The sequence below is a fragment of the Aptenodytes forsteri genome, unplaced genomic scaffold (assembly GCF_000699145.1).
Source record: "Aptenodytes forsteri isolate BGI_AS27 unplaced genomic scaffold, ASM69914v1 Scaffold200, whole genome shotgun sequence".
Classification (NCBI taxonomy): domain Eukaryota; kingdom Metazoa; phylum Chordata; class Aves; order Sphenisciformes; family Spheniscidae; genus Aptenodytes; species Aptenodytes forsteri.
This window is the reverse complement of record NW_008796187.1, coordinates 2,200,012-2,221,411: the sequence shown is the minus strand read 5'-3', so window position 1 is coordinate 2,221,411 and position 21,400 is coordinate 2,200,012. Positions and strand designations below refer to the sequence as shown.

General features: G+C 41.3%; 1 protein-coding gene across 1 annotated transcript in view; it reads right to left on the bottom strand.

The window, feature by feature from the left end:
• SHROOM2 (shroom family member 2) overlaps positions 1–21,400 on the bottom strand; it is an 82,719-nt gene that overhangs the window by 34,745 nt on the left and 26,574 nt on the right. Inside the window, exons 3-5 of the mRNA XM_019474260.1 lie at positions 15,105–15,236; positions 7,149–9,798; positions 5,097–5,200 (exon numbers count right to left, since the gene is read on the bottom strand). Coding sequence (XP_019329805.1) covers positions 5,097–5,200; positions 7,149–9,798; positions 15,105–15,236 — 2,886 coding nt within the window. The remainder of the gene's footprint in view (positions 1–5,096; positions 5,201–7,148; positions 9,799–15,104; positions 15,237–21,400) is intronic.

The following is a 21,400-nucleotide window of genomic DNA, read 5'->3' as shown; positions in this document are numbered from 1 at the left end:
CCTTGTTGAACCTCATCCAGTTGGCCTCGGCCCATCGATCGAGCCTGTCCAGGTCCCTCTGCAGAGCCTTCCTACCCTCGAGCAGATCAACACTCCCGCCCAACTTGGTGTCGTCTGCAAACTTACTGAGGGTGCACTCAATCCCCTCATCCAGATCATCAATAAAGATATTGAACAAGACCGGCCCCAAAACTGAGCCCTGGGGAACACTGCTCGTGACTGGCCGCAATGTTTTTGTTTTCTCTGAGCATCTGCTACTGTTCGGTCAGAGAAAGGAAACGTGCTTAGGCAGACCTTTGGCCTGCCCTAGCACGACTGTTTTTAAGAATCAACTTCCATCAACTCCCTTCATGTATCAGTGATGCAAGGTTACACTGTCTCAAAGCGTGATACTTTTAGCTGTTATTAGTCAGCTACATACACTAGTACACTGGAAAGACATAGTGGTTCATGGCAATGAAACTTGTGCCAATTACAAGAATTTACAGAAATCTAAGAAGACGAAAGGTGACAGGGGACTCCTAATACATGAACAGATGCTGCTGGACTCTCTCTCCTTTGTTGCCTCTGTATGCATGGGAAGAGCCCCAGAAGAGTTTTCCCAGTTTCGGACAAAATACAAACTTTGAAACAGCCCAAGACTGTACTGCATCATCCATTAGTCCATATGATATATACAATGACATCATTGGCAAAAAAAGTAGTCTGACAGATGCCTGAATAATCCATATCTTAACGATAAAGAAATGCTAATGTAAATAGAAAGGGCTTCAGCAGCTCACGTTCTTGAAGTCTTTGTTAATAGCTAAGAGTCTGTGAGGATGCATGTTGGCTCTCCTGCACTTCCTCCAGACGCACACAACTTGCTGGAAAGGGAAAACTGCAATTTATTTTCTATTTTTAACTTCATGCAAGAAGGCATTTTCACATGTAAATTCATTACCATTAGGAATTCAGATATCTGAAGCATTACTTCAACCAAACTGGTATGTTCTGGCTGCATGAAAAGCATGTTTTCTTCTCTGTTTAACTGAATAATCAATCTCCCTCAAAAAAGAGCACTTAAACCTTTATAACTGTCCTTATTATATTTAAATTGATTTTAAAAAGAGGACACTTCACTTTATAAGCTCTTGAATAAAATGAACGTAGAAATTGTTAGTACACTGCACATTAGATAAAAAAGTAATAATTCCTATTTTATAATTTATTTCCTACAAAATACTACTTGTTAGGTCATTCTATACTTAGCAAACTGATAGGAAATATTTCTTTCCTTTAGAAGAATTTACATGAAAAATGACCACAGCTGTAGGTGAAGTATAGAACAGAGAACTTAGACCTCTTTCACACCATAAAATATTGAAGCTTGTTAATACATGCATGAAATGTTTGCCAAAGTCATTTTTCACTGATTTGTAAGGAAGCAGTTGCCCAAGATTACACCATTTCTTCCTCAAGAGGAAAAGAGAGGAGGGTGAAAACATTTTACTTACACAGTTCTGGTTAGAACATTAAACAGGCATTTAGGTCAACTCAGGCATCAAGAATGACTTTTACTTTGTTTTTGTATGGTAAAGGCTGTTTCTCTGTCTTCAAGACCTGAGATAGGAGCAACTAGTAAGGCACGAAAGGTCTAAAAGAAACGTCTTACGGTGTTTAATTAGAGTTGAGTCATGCTGTGGTCCCATACTTGACATGCACGTGCTCTTGTACCTGACACCTATTAAATGTTGAAAGATTTTCTGTGACCTGTGATCTCATAAATCCTTTTTCACTTTTGAAATTATGTCATTTTCATAGACATTGCAGAAACAAATTAGTAAAGATACAAGTCAAATGTTCTTAGAAAGTAAATAAGAGCAATGGCTGTGAACATCGCTAGCAGATGGCAATCTCAAGAATTAGATCATAAAGCACTATTCTTTTGATGCAGATTGACTTTTATGTGTGCCGTGTCATCCTGCAGGAAGCCACAGACTACAGGCCAGAGCACACATTTCCATCTTTAACCTTTTGAAGGGCTATGTCGGTTTAGAAATTGTGGAGGCATCTAAAGGGAAATTGGTTATATATCCAGCATGTGTCATTCGACAAATACAGAAAGAGAGACCTGTTTAAAGAAGGACAGACTTTACATCTGTAAAAAGCTAAGCTTTTCTAACTAATTTGAAATAGAGGGAGTAGCATCATTGGGGAAAAAAAAAGCATCAACTTTTGTTTTACAGATCAGACTCACATAACACTTTTAAGGCAGTCCTAAAGTTAAAAACATATTTAGAATTGCATCAAGCCTCAGTATAAAAATATTCAGCTCATGTCAGATGACTGTTTGCATGCCTGTAAGTTCGTAACAAGAGTAGCTTGGTTCTTGCATGAGAGATAATGGCTACTATGGACCATGGCTTTCTCTTCCTATAAAAATAATACTCCAAGCTATTAAATACTGCAATTCGGAAGAACATGTTGTAGCTTTTCTAAAAAGGGAGATGAAACAACCTGAATTCAGTGGAAGCACTCAGTAATCTCAGAGGGGAAAAATACAGCCTAAAGATGAAAGGAGTTCACAAATTATCTTCATCAACTTTATGTGAATTTAGGCTTTACAACTGTGTGCTAAAAAAAGAGCACCAGAAAAAATACCGTAGCAAAATGAACGAGTAGCAAAAAGCCCGGGAGAAAAAAATTGCTTATCAAGCACTTTTTCCTTTTTTATTTTTAACGATTTGCTGTTACAGTACTCCAACCCTTTTTCATTCTAGATTCAGTGCATTAAAGAGACTCATATTTCTCCTGAAAATAATCAGGGAAGCTTTATCAGTAAACATTCAAAGTTTATTTAAAACCCAACCGATTCATTTTTTTGCAAAACAACTGGAGGGGAGGGAGGCCAGAGGCACCCTGTAGCGTTGGACAGTCTCTAACCCAGAGAAGGCACCCGTGGACTCCACAGCTGGCTCTCAGCTTGGGTCTCTGCACATCTAACCCACACAAATGCTGAAGGGCTGCTCCTGTGTCCAGCACGGTCACACTGGCTTTGGTAGCACAAAGGCAACCGTAGCACACAGGCCTCAGTAGCACAAAATAAGGGTCATGAGCAATATAATCCAAACGCAAATTTTCAAAGAAAACATTAAATATGACGACAAGGAAGACCTTAGGTTTGGCTGATATTCATGTTCTAGAATATACCATGGATTAGGTAGATCTTCCAGCCATTTGCAGATTGCTAGCTTTTAAAAGTAGGAAACTAAATGCCTTTAGGGCAGCTCAAAAATCATAAAATCAATTCGTGTCATGGTGAGTCTGGTTCCTTCTGAGCACAGGAATGCCTTGTTAAAAAAAGAGCGCATGGAAATACATATTCTTTCCCATAGGACAGCCATTCATCATCATGCTGATGATCACATCATCAACACAGGAATTAAATGCCCAAATGAGAGACTTTATTTAGTTAGTTTTTTGAATACGGAAGACATATAAGCCCTCTGCATAACACAAGTGCTGAGGGAAAGACTGCGAAAGAGACCATTTTACAAAACCTCCTGTAACGCGGTGAAATAGCCAAATACCACATCTGAAACAGTATGTCAAAATAGGGTTTGGCTTAAAAAAAAAAAAAGTCATTGCAGCTGGTGCCCAGTCATGTGATTTTCATGGATTCCATGATTATAAAGCAAGAATTGTGCTGCACAAACACTGCTAAAATGCTGGCGTAGGAGTATTATTCACATGCTTTTGTGACTAGGGTTCAGCACTGGCGGATGGAAATCATTTTACTTGTCCAGAGATGCTGTCTGCCTACAGAAGCACGTCCGCTCCCAGCTGATTGTGCTGCCGCCTCCCCCTCTCCCTCCCCTCCAGCCCCATCTCCCCTCCACACGCGTGCGCACACAGGTGCACACATTCACACCCTCATGGGCTATTCATTTCGAAATCACTACGGTAAGTACAAAGAGCTACAAAGAACTAGAAAAATAGCAGATGGTCTCTTCAGCTGGGCCATAAGCAATGCAAAATACAACCGTATAAAAACACAAATACATACTAAGTTTTTACAAGCTTTTATGGTCACGACTAGAGTACACGTTTGCTACAGTTCATAATTTTCTCTCCCCTTGAGAGATTAATACCACTTATAGAACTGAGGAAAGCCCGTAGACATTTTTCCTACACATTCATTTCTTCTGTTACAAAAACTGGAGCTATCAAACCTGGCAGCGTGTGCACAATCTCAGTTCAGCTGCCACATGCCACTTAAGCAGCCGCAGTATCAGCGATCACTGAAATCACTGCTTACATTACAACAGCTCCGGCAAACTGCGGGCCAGGAGGAGGGCACCCCCCTGCGTGCTAGACATTTAAGGACTTGAACTGCATTGTGCATACAGTCGTACATTTGAAAAGGGTCTGAAAATATTGTACAGTTTAATTAAAACATGAATTAACAGAGAAAAGCAGAGCTGATCAAACGGGAAAACAACTTTTGGTGGCTTCTGTTCATGTACTGAGTTCTTGAAAGGCACAAATAGAGAAAAGTCCAATTTACAGCACTACTGTGTTCCAGTAGCATGCTGCCTTTGCCAAGGATAATACTGGAAAACTCTTTTGGGAAACCTCAAGCGTTCCCCACCCCCCCACCCCCGCCAAAAACCTGTAACTGATAAATAAAAAAAATATCTGAATCGTTTCATGCACACTAAGAATCATCTGGCTGTTATTACAAACTGTAATACACTCAACACTTGACAATTTCTTCAAGTCACCCTAGACAAAAACCTGTAACTGATAAATATGAAAAATATCTGAATCGTTTCATGCACACTAATAAGAATCATCTGGCTGTTATTACAAACTGTAATACACTCAACACTTGACAATTTCTTCAAGCTCACCCTAGAGTCCCCATAAATTTCAGTCCCAACATTAATTCTATCATGCACGTTGAAGTACGTGGGGAGAAGGAGGGAAACAAGGGAAAAAGGCATTGCAAAAACTCCAAAATCATCATAGCAAAACTTCCAGTTTGGGTCAGGAAAAGACCAGATCAGAGTTGTCGTAAGAAATCTCAAAGCTAGAAATTAAGAAATACTTACCTTACAATGCAGTTCCTTTCATCCAGATTGTTAACTTTAGAGAAAATACGCTCCCCATCTTCCTTTAAATCCTCTGCTTGCCTCCTTACTTCAACTGAGACTTCCTAAAAGTGGTTTATAGCACAAGTAAGACACCAAGTCATCATGTTTCAGACTCCCAAAAAAATCTATGATTATGGAACCTCTTATTTGTGGGTTTGCTCTGTTTGAATATACATGAAGTCAACAGCATAGCATGTCTTAAGCTTGTTTGGTTTTAAGTGGTACAGTATGCTATGTGACCTCTTGCACAGCACTACCGACCTGGCTGTGCTCGAGTTACTGCTCTACTTTGCTGATCTACTGAAGAGCTTAACATTTATATAAACCTTCGCAACTTCCATTTGGCAAAGACAAAAAAATGCAGCAAAGAAGTTACAGAAGAGTTGCTCGCATTTTAGAAGAGGCAAGTACGCACCAGCTTTTGAATCCCTGAGCGCGTACTTTAGTTTCTCAGTAAAACACACAAGATCGCTGTTCCAGAATTTTTATTATCTCACTATCTTCAAACAACCACACCCAAAGCATAGCTTTGCATTACAAACACTGAACCTACAGGAAATTTAATTGCGCATTAGCACTGGAATCGTCTGAATCATATATGTGAAACAACATCTTTATTTACTTCAGTCTGTTGTAAGCATCTTCAATGCACTTATCGCCATATTTTCCAGGTGCCTAAACAGGTGTCTGCTTTTTGCCCCAGGAGGCCTATACTGAACCTAAAGGCACTGACTAATAAACCAGAAATGCATACATGGAATAGATTACATGATGATTTTTCTGCTGGGTAGGCAATTACTTAATAATTTAGTTAATTTAATTTTCAAAATAACTTCCAGGTGAATATTTCCAGTGCTTGGAATCTCTACCCTAGTAAATTATCTGCATAGTTAGGTCCGCACGCAGAGTTCAAAAATAACTTTTGCAAAACTTAGACACAAAAAGCTTACAGAAGAAGACTCCACAACTTTCAGAGATCAACATATTTTGTTTCTTTTTGAGCTATTCTCATTCTACTCCCTGTATATGCACATCCACACATACATACACATCCACACAGCACCTCTGTGTGTATGCAATGTTTTTACCAAGAGGAAAAAGAAAAGGAGAAAATAATACACAACTGCATTGCTTCAATTTTTTTCTTGCATAAGGTGAAGTTCAACACAGGTTGAACATGCTATAACTCCTTATACACATCAGTTAATCTTGCAGCAGCTTGAACAACATCTTTTAAACAGCGAACTTAAGAGACTTGGTTTCTCTGTTTACTTCCCCTGCCAACCATTCCCTGGCCCTGCTCAGTTAAAAATTAACTTAATATTTACATGCAAGTTGAACAGACATTTGGCATCTCTCTAAGGAATAAATTTATACATCTTAAATCAAGCAAACTGACATAAAATAAAATACTAAGCAGTTTCATTTGTTGCTGTAGTGTAGCTTTAACATTAACAGGCATATTTTTAATCTCTAAACTTTATTAGGCAGAAGTTTTGTATCAAGCAAGTTTAGAAGAAAAGAGGAAATCCATGGAAAATGATAAGACCATTAACAAAATTGGACAAAAGTAGATATTATTCCCCCTTGGAACATTTTTCCTCATAGTTTCAGAGAACTGAAAGCATTAAAATGGGGAAGGCAGCCACACCAATGAAGAAATAACTCTGGGTGAAGATTGTGTTGATCCTCCTATACCTCTACTGTAAAAACCAGGATATTATCAAATCAACCAGGTTGCTTTCTTCCATCTGGCTACAACATACAAGAAATTACTTGATCCAACTGCTCTTTGCTACACTCAATTCCTGTGCAATACAAACTTTGGCCTTCTTAATTTTACTTATGAGAGCTACCTAGAAACAATTATTCCCTTACTGACAAAAGGCAAACACCATACTACATTGTGTTCCTAAACCAGAAATTTTCATTAAAATTATCTCTTTCCCCCTCCACCACTCTCCTGCCCGCCCCGGGCAGTTTAAAAGATAATGCAAAAGACACTTGTACCTGTTTGTAGAAATCAGTAGATGGGGATGATCGAGACCTCTCATGGGTGTACTGGGGTTTCTCATGTTGTTCATGGCCTGCATCAAGGATATTATCAGCTGAATGGTACCTTCCTGAGCTCCTTGGCTCTATCTGCTTCCGCTGCTCCTTCCAAGACGCCTGATACTCTGCAAAGGTCCCCAGGCGCTGCGGCTGTTCAGATTTCACAGTCCTATCAGCAGCCTTATTGCTGCTACTATGGTGGACATTATCTTTTGAAGCATGTGCCATTTCAAGTCCAACAGAGGCTGCCCGACCCCTTCTCTCATACCATGACTCCTCTCCCTCTTGTCCACCATGAGCTTTCCTATCTGGCCTCTCAGGCTGTCCCTCAGCTAGACCGTGGGGAGCTGGTTTCTGTGCCAATTTCCTATATGCAGGCTTACTTGTTTCTTCAAAAAATTTCCACCTGTCTGCAAACGAGCCCAGGGCTTCTTCAGATGTATTTGGACAGCAATGAGCACGGCACTCATCCTCTGACATCCCCACCTCGTTCATCTTCTCCGGTTCAGAGTAAGACTTCAGTTTTTGCTCTGTTGTGAACCTCTTCCTGGCTCCGATGCGAGAAATGTGATGAGTGCCACTCCCTGTAGGGTTTGGTTTAGCTTGTGTAGCCTCGAGAAATCCAGACACATCCTCAGAAACCAAAGCCAATAACGAAGAGTTGTAACTACCAGTTTTCCGCTCCGGTGACCTGGGGAGATATTCAGCAGGGCTGGGCTCCAAGTCCCGCCGTTTGAAGGATGTCGCCCTCAGAACCCTGGCCTGTGCTTCCTTGAGGTGATCTTTGTAGGTGCTAGTAAAGTTAGTGTCTGGAGATGCGGTGATGTTTTCTGCTGACTCTGGCTTCCAGGTCTCATTGCACTCCTCTGTTTCAGATGACCCTACTAATGTAGCAGTGCTTCTACTTTTCTGCAGCTTCGCTCTTCTCATTTGGATCTCATTTCTCAGGGTTGTTGCAAAACGATCACTCCGTCGTGCCTGTTTAGACAAGTGAGCATCAAATGGGGCCTGTCGCTCTGTTACTGCTTCTGGGCTGTTGTCAGACTGCTTTTTCCCTTCCTGAGCTAAAGAGTGCAACATTGGGGTCTTCTGAGGAGAAATCTTGCTACTCTCATCTTTCCCCCACCTAAAATCTTTCTGAGCAGATCTGTTTTCAGCAGTAAGGACACAGCCCTTTACATACTCCTGTTGACTGTACCTAGTTTCACTTTCCTCAGAGCTGCTCTCAAAGTTTTTCTTTTGTCCAGACTTTTCAGTATGATTGGGTTTTTTAGCTTCTTCTACTACAGCACACCTAGCATCCCCCTCTCTCTCCACTGGGTAATGACTACTGTTCTCACACCCTTTCAGTGAAGATTCAACAGATTGCTGAGGTAGATAGTATTTTGGTTTTTGGACCATTGTGACAACTGCAGGATTTTCGTGAGGTCCAAGCAATGCATCAGTCCCCACTGCAGATTTCCAGCTGTCGTCCTTGAGTTGTAGTGGCTTTGAGCTTCCCTGAGCAGGCTGTTTTGCTGTCACGCAATAATAGCGACTCTGTCCAGTGTTGTCCACCTTCTGTTCAGCAGCACTGTTCGAAGAAGAGGAAGTGTTGAGCAGACTGGCTTGGTTTGGACTGTAGCCATGAAAATGATTTGTAGGTAACTCCTGAATGCCACTATAGGACAGATAATGTTGCTGATCTTTAGGCGCAGCTAAGAGTCTTGCATTGTGAAAAAAAGTGCTTTCATCACTGTACTGGTGCTGGTGGTGGTAACTGTAAGCAGGCTGTGCAAACCGAACATCAGTGCTGGACAAGGACAACTGCAGTTTGTTCACAGTTCCTGCATTACTATTGTACCTTTCACCAGTGGAAGAAAAAGTGTGTTCTGAACTGAGATCAGATTTATAATTTGAGCTGCTGACCTTCCTGTCACATGCTCTGGAGGGCCGCCGCTGCTGCTCCACAGTTTCCAAGTTCCAGTCACTCCTGGGCTGAGACCGGTTCAGGGCTGTAAAGTGCTGCGTGCTGGTACCCTCTGAATACACAGGGCCATGGGCTTTCTCGTGGCCTTTGGTAGCAGCAAAGCTGTCACTACGAAGAGGTGGAGGTGGCGGGGGAGGAGATGAAGACTTCTTCTTATCAGGAACATACCAGACAGGTCCAAAACTGGATCTTCCAGGGCTAGTGAGCTTGCCATCGGGGTGTTCCTCTATTCTAGGACTTTTGTTGTTCTCATATTGGATGGGAGCTGGCAAATATGCAGGTTTGTCCTCTACTCCACTGTTGTCATTCGAGAACGGGCCAGACTTGTTTCCATGCTTAGCAGTCTCCCAGTGGCCTACTTTGTATAGCATGTTCTCTGTTGAAGAAGTGTCTGCGGTGGATAGAGTGTGGTCAGGGGTGCTAGAACTCGTGGAGAAAGACCCATAGGCTGAATCCCGCTTACTTTGGCTCCCCAGATGATCAATGCTACTATTAGACCTTGCAGAAGAAAGTCTTCCGTACTGGGCTACTTGTGGAGTGTGGTCCCAGCTGTCCATACTTCCCAAAGAGCTGAACTGGTCAGAAGTGCGATGTAGACTTGACTGATCCCATGAGTTTGACAGGTCATGAGAAGAACAACTATGGTAGGAAACAAACAAAAAGCGTCAGCATAAATATACCAGTCAAAAAATGCTACAACATAATTACAAATCTATAGCTACCAATTTCACTAACATTGATTAAGATCCATCCGCATTGCAATTACTCAAGACAAACAATCTAATAAAATCGGAAGTTTGAACACAAAGTCAGGGCTTTATCTTTATACTCTGCCACTGATTCAAAGCTTGAAACCTTAATAACTAACTCAACTTCCCTTTGTAAGTTTACCAGTAAGTAATACACATTTATCTCCTTGAAGGCTCCCCTCTCCCTCTGCAAATTGTTGATTTTGCTGACTTTACTTTTAGACAAATTTAGTTTGAGCTCCATTGGCTCCCTCTTTCCCAAGACGAACACCAACTTATTTTTCAGCTTATTTTCCAGGCACCCCGATTCTTCCAGCTATTAAACTCATGTACTTCCCTGTTCATCTTTTGTAATCTCACTCTAAAACTTCTTCAGCCCATGAAGTTATTCCCTTGTCCTGCTTATGCAAATCTGCCCATTCATTTAGTATTTTCGTTTCTAAACAGAGGTTCACTAAAAGCATTTGCCTCAAATGCCACCATTTTAGTCCTGAGCCTCCACATGCACCTTGCCAACCAGTGGTTTCAAACCACGCTCAGGTTGACTCCCTTACAACAATGTCATTCAATTCCACCCAGTTTCACAACACTGACAGGAAAACATCAGGAGGAGATGCCAGAGCAACGTAAGCTCTGCATGGCCAAAACTAAACTTCTGACCTTCCTTCAAAAATCCTTACCACCACCAGTTCCTCTCTGCCACTCTTTCCTCTACAGAAACGTCATCTTTGACATCGTACTTTCTCTGGATCATTTGCCTAGGACACTATTTCAAAACCTTGCTGCTTCTGTTGTTTTCCTACCCAATCAGTTTTGTTCTCTTTCTTTTCTTTTATGTCTTTCACAGCACCCACCTCCTGTCAATTCAACATACTGATGCTGAGATGATAGTCTTTCCAATTATTCTCATCACATCTCCCTGTTTGAACTTCACTGGCAGCCCCTCCTGCTTTTATATACCAAATTCAAATTCTTGCCCTTGCATGCAAAGCCCCTTGGTAGAAATCCCAGAATTATTCCACTTCCCTGTAGCTATAATTATATGAAGCATCTATCAAATCTTGTGCAGTAAAGAAATTGCTAGCTGTGAAAGCTAGCAATGAAGTTAGATTAGTCCACATAAAAAAATACAAAGAGTGATATAGATCTTTTTTTCTGTCAAAAATATTGCAAAGTTCAACTAAACAGTTCTTTGGAATTCAGTATTAACATGAGAATGCTTCCCCCCCGCCATTACTATAGCCTTTGTAACTTTTTTTATACAACATGGTCAAAAGCAACTTATGTAAAATAAGAGAAGGTATACTTTGTGCTTATTTTCTAAAAGCATTTTATTAACAGGATACACTAGCATTGGCCTCATCTTGTGGGTTTTTTTTGTTCTTTCATTCTTTTATTTTCAGCATTTTAAAACACCTTGCTGAATATTTAAAAAGGTCTTAATTGCCTTCTTAGGCAGATACTGTGGTTCATGTAAAAAGTGCTTTGGTCATTATTAGGATCTCCTTTGTTAATGAAAAATGTAAGCCAGATATTGCTACGAATTGCTGATATTTTTCCCCCTCTTCAGCACTAAGGAGCTACTTGGCATCGATTAAAATAAAGATGACACTTGTGCAGGAAGGCCTCAATTTACAAGTCTCACGTAGATCTGCCGGTATCAAATGTGAAGCAGAGATCATCAGCATAAGAGGTCAAAGCCCTGCTAGAAAATGCCTAATGGAAACCCAGCAGATGCAGCAAAAGCTTCAAAGAAAGGACAGGGAAGTTTCTGATGGTGTGTTACTGCAAAGCATGGCCTCCCGTGGTCCTTCACTGCAGGGTAATCCTCCCACAAACCCTGACATGGAAGAGAATCCAAAAGCCATTTCTCTGCCCGAGCCTGGCATCCCAGGATATCCTTCTCTCAACAGATTTTTTAGAGTGGATTCACAAAAGCACCTAACACTGCTGGTCGAAGTCTGGCAGGTAAACTCCAGGAATAATCTACAAACACCATCTGTGGCCACTTTGGCCAATAAGCACTGCCCTCCCAACCGTGGGGTATGAGTTTCTGCTTCTGGGCCCTCCCAGAAATGACATCACCTCAGCAAATCAGACCACATTCAGACCGCATGGGATTACAGACCAGATGTATCTGACCCTAATTGCCCAAAAACTCAGTTTAAGCAGGCTTCTCAAAGCACACTTGCCTCACACCCACACCTGTAAGGTCAGAATGAAGTACAAGAGGTTGTTGGTTTCAACTGCACACCCAGGGGCACAAAAAAAAAAAGATTATAAGGTCCTCTATTATAGTATATCCTACTGGAAGAAAATGCAGGGTCTAAACTTAAGATAGTTCATATCCACACCTCCCAGAAAAGTGCACTCAGCCTTAGTCTAGGGTGGGCTAGGAAAAAAGTCTGCATCCATGTTGTTAAGGCATGACTTCTGTGAAAAAGTCAGCAGAAGACTCACAGAGGGAAATTAAGGCACCAAAAGCTTACAAAGTCTAACTCTCTAGCCTTGTGTGAGAAGCGCCTAGACCTGGCCTAGTGCTCCCAAGATAGCTTACAGTTTTTGAATGAAAGTCACATGACAAAAAATACACATATAGTGGCGGATATGGAAAGCTCAGCTCCAGAACTACCCTCTCTCCTATCTACACCGGTACAGTCTCTTCTGGTCGGTCTGTGTGTCTTCCTCTAGCTTCATGCACCTTCTCAAAGGTCCAAATTCAGTAGGCTGGCAAAAAACTCCCACCAAAACCAACCAAAAAAACCCCCCAAACCAAACCAAATCAAATTACCCATAGCTTAATCTAGCATCTACCTAGGTAGTAAGGACAATTTTCAGAGGGTTGTTTTGTCCAGCTATGCCCCACCCCCCAACACACAAAATCCGGGTATATCCTGCTTGGAAGAGAGCAAAAGCATCTCTCCCCCTGATTGAACTCTCCATGTTTTACAAGTGATTTAGTTTTCACACTCACAGAGGGAATGCAGGCAGGCACATTCAGAAGAGATTTTTAGGCTGTGAATACCAATCTCAGATGCTTAGCTCAAGGAAGGACAAGAAATTCCAGAAATAGAAAATTCTAGAAATATACCCTCCTGGGGCTACTTCTATTATCTCCTTGCATACTGCTGTTTTCAGCTACTGATTGCTGTGTGTCCCATTCAGCTTGGTGCTTGACTTAGAGTGCATGGTGCCTCTCGGTTTTCTGAATTGTACTTTGAAAGTGGGCAATCTCTGAAGCTGCTCACCTTCTCTTTTTGCAGACGAGCAAGCCCAAAGAACCCCCCCTCTGCAACTGGGATCCTCAAAATACCCAAACCTTTGGGCTGGCACTCTGGGAATGCTGGGCCTCCAGCAGCCGCAGTCTGAAGTCAGCTCTGCCACTGAGACTGTCTTGGGCAACAGACACCAGGACTGGCAGATCTCCCAAATACATCACCTTTCAAGTGGGCAGCACAGGCAGCCAAGGGGTTCAGGATGGCCGTGCCCTGGGAACCCTGGTATTAGACTGTGCTAAAACCACTAAATCTTTCAGCAGCATCTGAGAAGGCAAAATTTGCCCTTTTTATTAACATTGATGTCTACCAGCAATTGCTGCTATTTCTGATACGTGGGGGGAGAGGTTTTTGCTCTATTCCCCTCCCCCTTTTCCTTTACACCCACAATTTCCTGCCCAAAGCTCATTTCAAACTGGCCTTGAACCAAATTAATATTTTTCTTTTTTAAATATTGTGATTCACCCAGCTCCTATCAAATCACACTTTGAGACATGTGTCTTGTAATATTTTACTTTCACAAGGTACAAGGACAACCATCAGGAAGAACAGGAAGCATATATTGATCTACAGCTCTGTCGGAAGACTCAGTAGACTGAAAGTAGAAATACTCGAGTTAGCATTGCAACCAGGAACTCTATAAAGTTTTTAGAAATTTCTGAATTTTATTTCTATGTACAAGGACTTCTACTGTCTTCAAACCTGTAAATCTAATTCAGCCCATCTACACGAAATGTAAATACAAACTCCCTAAATCAGTGTAAAACAGCAGCAATTATAATCGAGCATTTGAGAAATATAACGTACTAAAACTTCTGCAATGAAGTATTACAAAATGCATTTAAAAAAACCCTTCCTATCTATTTATTTAAGGGCAGATAGCAAGTTATTTTAAAAACAGTAGGGAGCTTCTAAAGAAAACAAACGATGTAAAAACGATTATAAAAATGACATGAAAAATAAAATAAAATCTTAAAGTATGAATGTTCTTCTGTTTTAACTACCATGATAAATTAACATCAAGAAGTAATGACAGAGAATGTACAGCAGTAAGTATAGAAAACACAAGCCTACTTTCCAAACTGGGATTGCGTACCAGACTAATTTTCTTTAATGCTCAGCGTAACTATGGCCCAATGGGAACTGAGAAGAAAAAAAGTAACAAAAAGAAAAAACAAACAACAACAAACAAGCAACTCTTGTGAAAATGCTGAAGAATGTCACCTACGAGCAGGAAACAAACAAGAACCTGTAACCAGACACAAACAGGCATTACCTAAAAGTTTAAAGTTTCACAACTAAATCTGCATGGGTGCCAGCCTTTCTCCCCTAGTGCTGAATGAGACCTAACAAATGTTAAGGTGCTTTAAACAGAGACTGAAAATCATTGGTCTTATTACCTCTCTACACAACCAAGAGCACAGCTATAGGGAAGATGAGATTACAGACAGACAGTTTAACTAATAAAACCAGTAATACCTTAAAGTCCAAGAGGAAAACATTCTGCACTCTCCCTTTAGGAAAAGGCTTTTCAATAGTCTGAAACAGTATTTCTCAATTTCTTCTCCCTTTACTATTTCACTTAAGTATGTTAATTTTGATGGTTTCTTTTCGCTTATAAAGGTTTAGGATTTTACCAGTGGACACTGAAAGGAAATGCAGAGCAAGAAACATAACGTTTTGAGTGCCTTAAAGCTAGTTTCTTACCTTTCAGTCACACCCACATATCACATACTGTTTCTGAAATCCATATGTCAAACTTCCCATGCTCCCCCTTCAAGCACTGAAAGGACAGGCAGTACTAAAGACGTACAACACAATCATCCTGCATTCGTGGTTTTAAAAAACACTCAATGTCATGACCTACATTATTATTGTCTCGCTGTTGGAGCTTAATGCGTGTAATTAAAAAGAGACTCACCTTGCATGATAGCGCGAGTGCCAGGACGTGCAGGCATTGGAGGAGGAAAGGTGTGACGTGGCTGTCTCAGGCTGACTTTCCGTAAATTTGGTTGCGTGCCAGGAGTGAGGCCTGCAGGCTAGGTCATTCCTTCTGAAAACAAGAGAGGTAGAGTGTACTAGTTTAATGCAAACAGTTCAGTAAGGTGACATGCAGCAAAAAATCTACCAGGGCAGTAGTCAAACGCTATACGGATAGGACAGTGGCATAATGACTTTAAATGACAGCAAGTGAGACAACTTTCTACATGCATGCCGGTTTTGAAAAGACAGCAGCATTAAAATGCTTGAGATACAGCGAAACATCAATACTCTCCAGTTTTATTTATTTTGGGGGTGGGGTGGTTTTTATGAGGGCTGGAGATAGGCAAATTTTAAAGTACCTGACATGTACCCAGAGCTTTAACAGTTAAAGCTAATACTGAGACTTATGACTCTTTTACAACACGTCAACAGTACAGTAGGGCTTTGGCAAGGTTTTACTGTAGGTATGTGCTTATGGGAGGAGGTGGGAAGAAAAGAGTTAATGACAGGAAGGAATAAAGCCTCGTACATTGTTTCATACAAGTTAGTAAGAGTGATATAACTAATAATTTTAACTCCAGCCAAGTTCTGCTTCAGCTCTTGAAATGTTTGGCACCCCAGGTATGCAGAGTTTTATTGTTTGTTTTGATTGGTTTTGTTTTTTAAAGAATACACCTCAAAAATAGTTCAGCAATTCAAAGTCCCCAAATATCTACTTGGATATCACCTCCAAACGCACACACTCATGTAACTGAAGAGATCCCTTCTAAGAAGTATAGCAATAAGTTGTTAGAGCTTTGTACCTTGCAAACCTTTCTACAAAACTGCTCTACACTCCCTCTGCCCCTTCCTCCTGTTCAGGAATTAGTAACAACAGCTTGCACTTCCTTCCAAGGACTTGCTGTTTGTAACACCTCTCAGCACTCACGAAATAAGTGCATTCTTTTTCCCAAACGTTAACTAAGCCTTCTGGGTGGAATTCAGCTATTTCTGTTTCAGTGAGCAGATGCCGAGCACAGGCCATTTGTCTAGACCCTCTCAGTCGCCCGGGAACGAAGCAGGAACTTCTTGAAGGTAATTCATCCTGCCCTTCTCTTTGGCTCATCTTGGGGGAAGTGTAATTTAAAATTTAGACAAGGTATAGGGTGAGACAAATCCCATCCTTCCAAGCCACAGTCTGAAATAAAGATTTACAGGACCTTAGCTCTTGAGGGTTTTTTTTTAATGCACTTAACTGCAAGGTTAAGTAATTTGTCTAAGTTATAAAGTAATTTGCTAAGCTGAGAAAGTGTTCCCTATTTTCAACTTGAACTCTAAAGGCAGTTCTAGATTTTTTTACTCATTCCCCCTTTTTATAAATTTGGGTTATCAGACAGCCACTGGATTTAGAGAACAAAACTAAAGCTCATTATAAACCCAGTATCTTCAAAACAGGTCAAATTTGAGTACGCAGCTTTTTGCAGTACATTCAGGAAGACCTGATGAATTCAATGATGAATTGCCTTTCCAAACTCTGCATGCAGGACTACAAAAGGAGAACAATAATTCTACAGGGAAGCTGTAATTTCGCTAAGAAGTATAGCATCATTACTGTCACTAAAAAAAGAAGTAATTGTTTCCATAAACAAAAGCCTACTCTTCCCAGCATGACAAAAGAGGAAACAGTTAAGCAGAGCATCACTATTTTGTTCTTTCTTGGCAGAATATGAAATTCAGAGTCAGTGGAGGAGCCCAAATACTCTCAGTGCAAACAAGTGGAGAAGATTCTGCTTGGCCACGCGATGCTGGGCTCCAGACGGTCCTTGCGTACTCCAAGGGCCCAAACCTGTGTTCAGGCATGGAAAAAAAATCGTTCCACTGTTCAGCTGCACAGAACATTGAAGGGTTTTTTTTCGCCACAGCTCACCTCTAATGGTATTGATACCAGCTCAGCAAACCACAAACACCTATTCAGGCAAATTCAATAGATCTCCTAGACATCAATTCAGCAAAAAGGTTTATCTATTATGAGACAATTACTTTTCTATGATGCATCACTAAGGAAACACAAGACTAGAGATCTAGCACAATACAAGCAAAGTTTGGAGCGTGAGGAAACAAAGGTTGGGAAAGAGGATTTCTGTGACAGTTTGCTATGAGTTTGGCAAATGGTAGAGGTATTCAATCACTGGGAAGGAACAGAAGGGATGCACTTGTAAAGTCAGTACTGTACCTCATGGAACTTCTCAAGATCTTCATAAGATAGTTTCTTGCCACATGAACATCATTTTCAGATGGCATTTTCTGTGCTACAATATCCACCACCACTTTCATCTTCCTGAGCAGCCAAGCAAGGAGAGGAACAGACTGCACTGAGTTGTGACGTGAGGCAAGTCAAGTGGATAAGAACTTACAAGTTCCATTTCATTTTTTGTATTTGTGGACACACGGATATTTCCGAGAGGTTCTTTTTTTTAGACATCATAGTCTGAACAGCCTAAAAATACTGGTGGGATACCTGGAGGGTGGAATCACTTAGACAACTGCTTTCATTGAAGTCCACAACATGACTAAACATTAAGTTACTGTGCATAGTCAACAATGCTTGCTGCTGGATTCTCACCATTTACTTACATTTACTATTTCCTGCACTTCAAGAAACAAATTTTTCTAACTGTAAATGGAGCACAACATGGCTATTGATTCCAAAACTCAGCACAAACGGGTAGAAGGACTGGAAAGAAAAGATTAAAAAGACTCAAAACAGGACTATTTTGCAGGCAACTAAAGATGCTGGAAGCTGAGCATTTACATTCTAATGTAATACCTCTGTATTAATTCTGAGTGACAGAATGAGTTCATCTGAACCTACAACCCAGAAAACCTCTAGCATTAATGGAAGCATTAATAAAAGCATTTCACTGAGAGTGTCTTTCTACCAGCGCTTTCACAAAAGCTGCTGGAAGGAAAATGCTGATAAGCTTTGAAGATATGACACAAAGGAAAAAAAACCAATTTCTATTGACTATAAGCAATCCGTTAGATAGTGGTCTCAATGACATGTGTGTGCAAATACTTTAGCAATAAAACAACCTTTCCAATGCAGTTTTTCAGAATAAATCTGTCCTTTTATAGTTACTGCTTGGAAGTCATTAAAAAAGACATTCTGAATTTCACAGGCTATAGAGATTAGAGATACTGGCTTAGATTGCTGCAGCAATACCGAGGAGGTTGACTGGATATGAGGGGGGGAGGAGAGAAAACGTACTTCCTTGACCAAGAGAGAAAAATAATTAGACTGGACAAGCAGATTTATCTGTAAACAAGAACAGAAGTCAGAAAAGTATCTTTAAAATGAAAAGTAGACAGGAAATTGAATAAAGTAACTGAACTACCTCAACATACAACAAAAATATCAATGAATATGAGACATTTCCTCTGTTTTCAGACACATTCTGAATTCCTGTAGGTACCGTTCAGATAAAAGGCCAGCAGATACAAAGATATATATTCCGCCCTCCCCGCCCCCCAACAGAATTTATGTTTTATTCCCATCTACCAAAGAGCACCCTTGTTGTAACCCTACCACACAGGCTTTTGCATTTGGAGTCCTAAAGCAAAAGGAGGACAGGCAGTCCCAGGGACTTGCATCCAGGCGGAAAGCAATCACTAGGATTTATTTGCCTGTTGATGTTTCGTTCCAGCCCTCTGTTGAATCAACAAAGACGGAAGGCCCGACTGCTGGCTCACATGTAAGCGTAAGGCTGCAAATCTTTCACTGCAAGTAGCGGCAGCTACACACGACAGAGGCTGTACAGTATTTCTGAAATAGAAAACTGGCTGTCATTCATCTTGTTACTGGCCCCTTCTCTTTAGCTCAAAGGAGTGTTTTTAATACCAGCAGCGCTGACATACCCACAACACAAAGACATTCTGACCCATCTCAAGAACAAGGTAATGAACAGTTCCTATAGGGATTTTTCAGGTAAATCTTTGGAAATGTGAAAATGAACAAAGCGTTATACTGATGGGGCATTTTAACCAGGACTGCCCAGCCACTTCCCTTTTTAAAGGCTATCTTCTGTTATTTCATGTCCTTACGTTGCCCGGAATTTACCGATCCATATGATTACTTTTCACGTTAAATCTAAATAATTCTTCAAAATGGCTGAGCTCGTCTGGAGGGGAAAAAAAGAAACTCCTTCCCCCCCGCCATCGCCAACCTCCAGGCCCTCGCCCACCTCGACCTCAGGTACTGCCCTTCCCCGGGGGGGTCCGGCGGGGGGCCCCCCCCCCCCCCCCCCCCCCCCCCCCCCCCGCCGGGTTACGCTAATAACGGCAGCACAAAGCTGCCATACGGAGGTTTTTAAACCTCCACGCAAACATGGAGCAGCGCGTTGCCTGCGACTACCGGGAAGGATCTGGGACGTGGGCAGGACCCGCCAGCAAACCCTGCAGGCACTGCCGCCCCCCGCGCCCCCGCCCGGCCAGGCTCGCCACGATGAAGGCAGCTACTCTGAAAGCCAAGTAGAACTCAACTTCAGCTCTCCTATTTGTTTTTTTATTATTATTACTCATGATAAGTAACCATTGCTCAGGACATTAAAGTGGTACACTGCTCTCCTCTGACCCTGAAACACATTGCATGACAGTATTTTTTCTCTGGCGGCTGCAGGTCTCAGGCCGCAGAATTCACAGCACCGCTTCGAATCAGTAGTAATTGTTTATAGCCAGGGTTCCCCCTATGGCACATCTAACCAGAAGAGGGCATTTGATGCCAGTCCTTGCGAACACAATGCTTCCTAGTGTTCATCTGTATCAGCTGCACCAGGAAATAAAACCTGGGTTCAGACAAGAATTCCCAATTTTTCTAATTTAAAAGGAAGGACGAGTCAGTGGCCTCAGTCAGAACTGAGCTGTATCTACAAAGAACTGTTACACGCCGTCAGCACTAATTCTCTGAGTTAAAACTGTTTTAGTGATTAAAGATTCTTTAAAAAAAATGTATTCAGTTTTCAGTCACTTCAGTTTCTACAGAACATTTTTGTTCGCAAAGCTGCACACCACTGTTTCACAGTATAGTCCCTGTGTTTCAAAGTACAACTTCCCTGCAAGCCCCAGAATTTGGGAACCAGTCAATGCAGTTAAATTGAACAGCAGCTATCAAAATAAAATTCTTCTCCCTCCATTCACCAAGCTGCAACTCAGACTTTTCAGCAGTGAAGCAAAGCCTCTCTCCAGCGCTTTGTTTTTAATATAGCCCATGTTCACATTTTGACAGTTGCAGCAGGAGGTCCAAACTGCTTATTTTAAACCAGGAATTTGTCCCGATTCCAGTGTAAGGTAAATGGCTACAAGACTGCCCTGCCTGCACGCCAAGGATGCAATGCTAAGGAAATGCAGACAGGCTGCAGCACTGAGATAAAATGGAAACCTACACGTCCTTAAAGGTCAAATGCACAATCTATTGGCATTCTCAAACAAGAAGCACGCTCGGACACTGCACGTACTGAATGGTACGTCTCACAAGGTGCCCTCGGATTGTTCCAAAGCCAAATAAACCAAATCATGCTGCAGTTGTTTGTCCTATGGAAAAAAAATCCTCTCATACATCATTAAGACGGCTAGTTACGAACAGTGTTGGCCCGCGCCAGCCAGACGAGTAACTACGAGAAGTTCAGTCTTTGGGATCTCCTCAGCAAGCCACTCATCCATTGTTTTTTATTCCATGTAGAGAAATTTCAAGAATTTGTAGTGACAGCACAGGTGCCCTTGCTTGTCCCCTCATAAATCCCACATGACTTCATAGTTCCCAGCTTTCTCACCTCACCTCCTTTAAAATAATGTGTACACTGGGCCAGATATACCAACACTTTAACGAATTTTATAAATCTGTATACGCTGGGGAAAAAAAAAAGTCCTTCCAAGTCATGTCCTTTTTTTTTTTCTTTCAGTTCACCAATCTTGTGCTCAATGGATTAAAATACACTGGAATAGCAACATACAATGCAATTAAATGGGTGTGCAAAAAGCCACTGTAAATAAACTACCAAATCACTTACTCAATTTATGAAAAACATTATTCAGATATTTTTAGTCTTCTGAATCCTCGGGGGGAAGAAAAAGGAGGGTGAAAACCACCATGAAGTTGCAGTTACCCACAGGGGCCTCAAATAATAAGACGAAATAACAATGTCACCAGTTTTCCTTCCAAAAATAGTTCAATGTATTTTTCCCTTCAGATTGTGATGACCT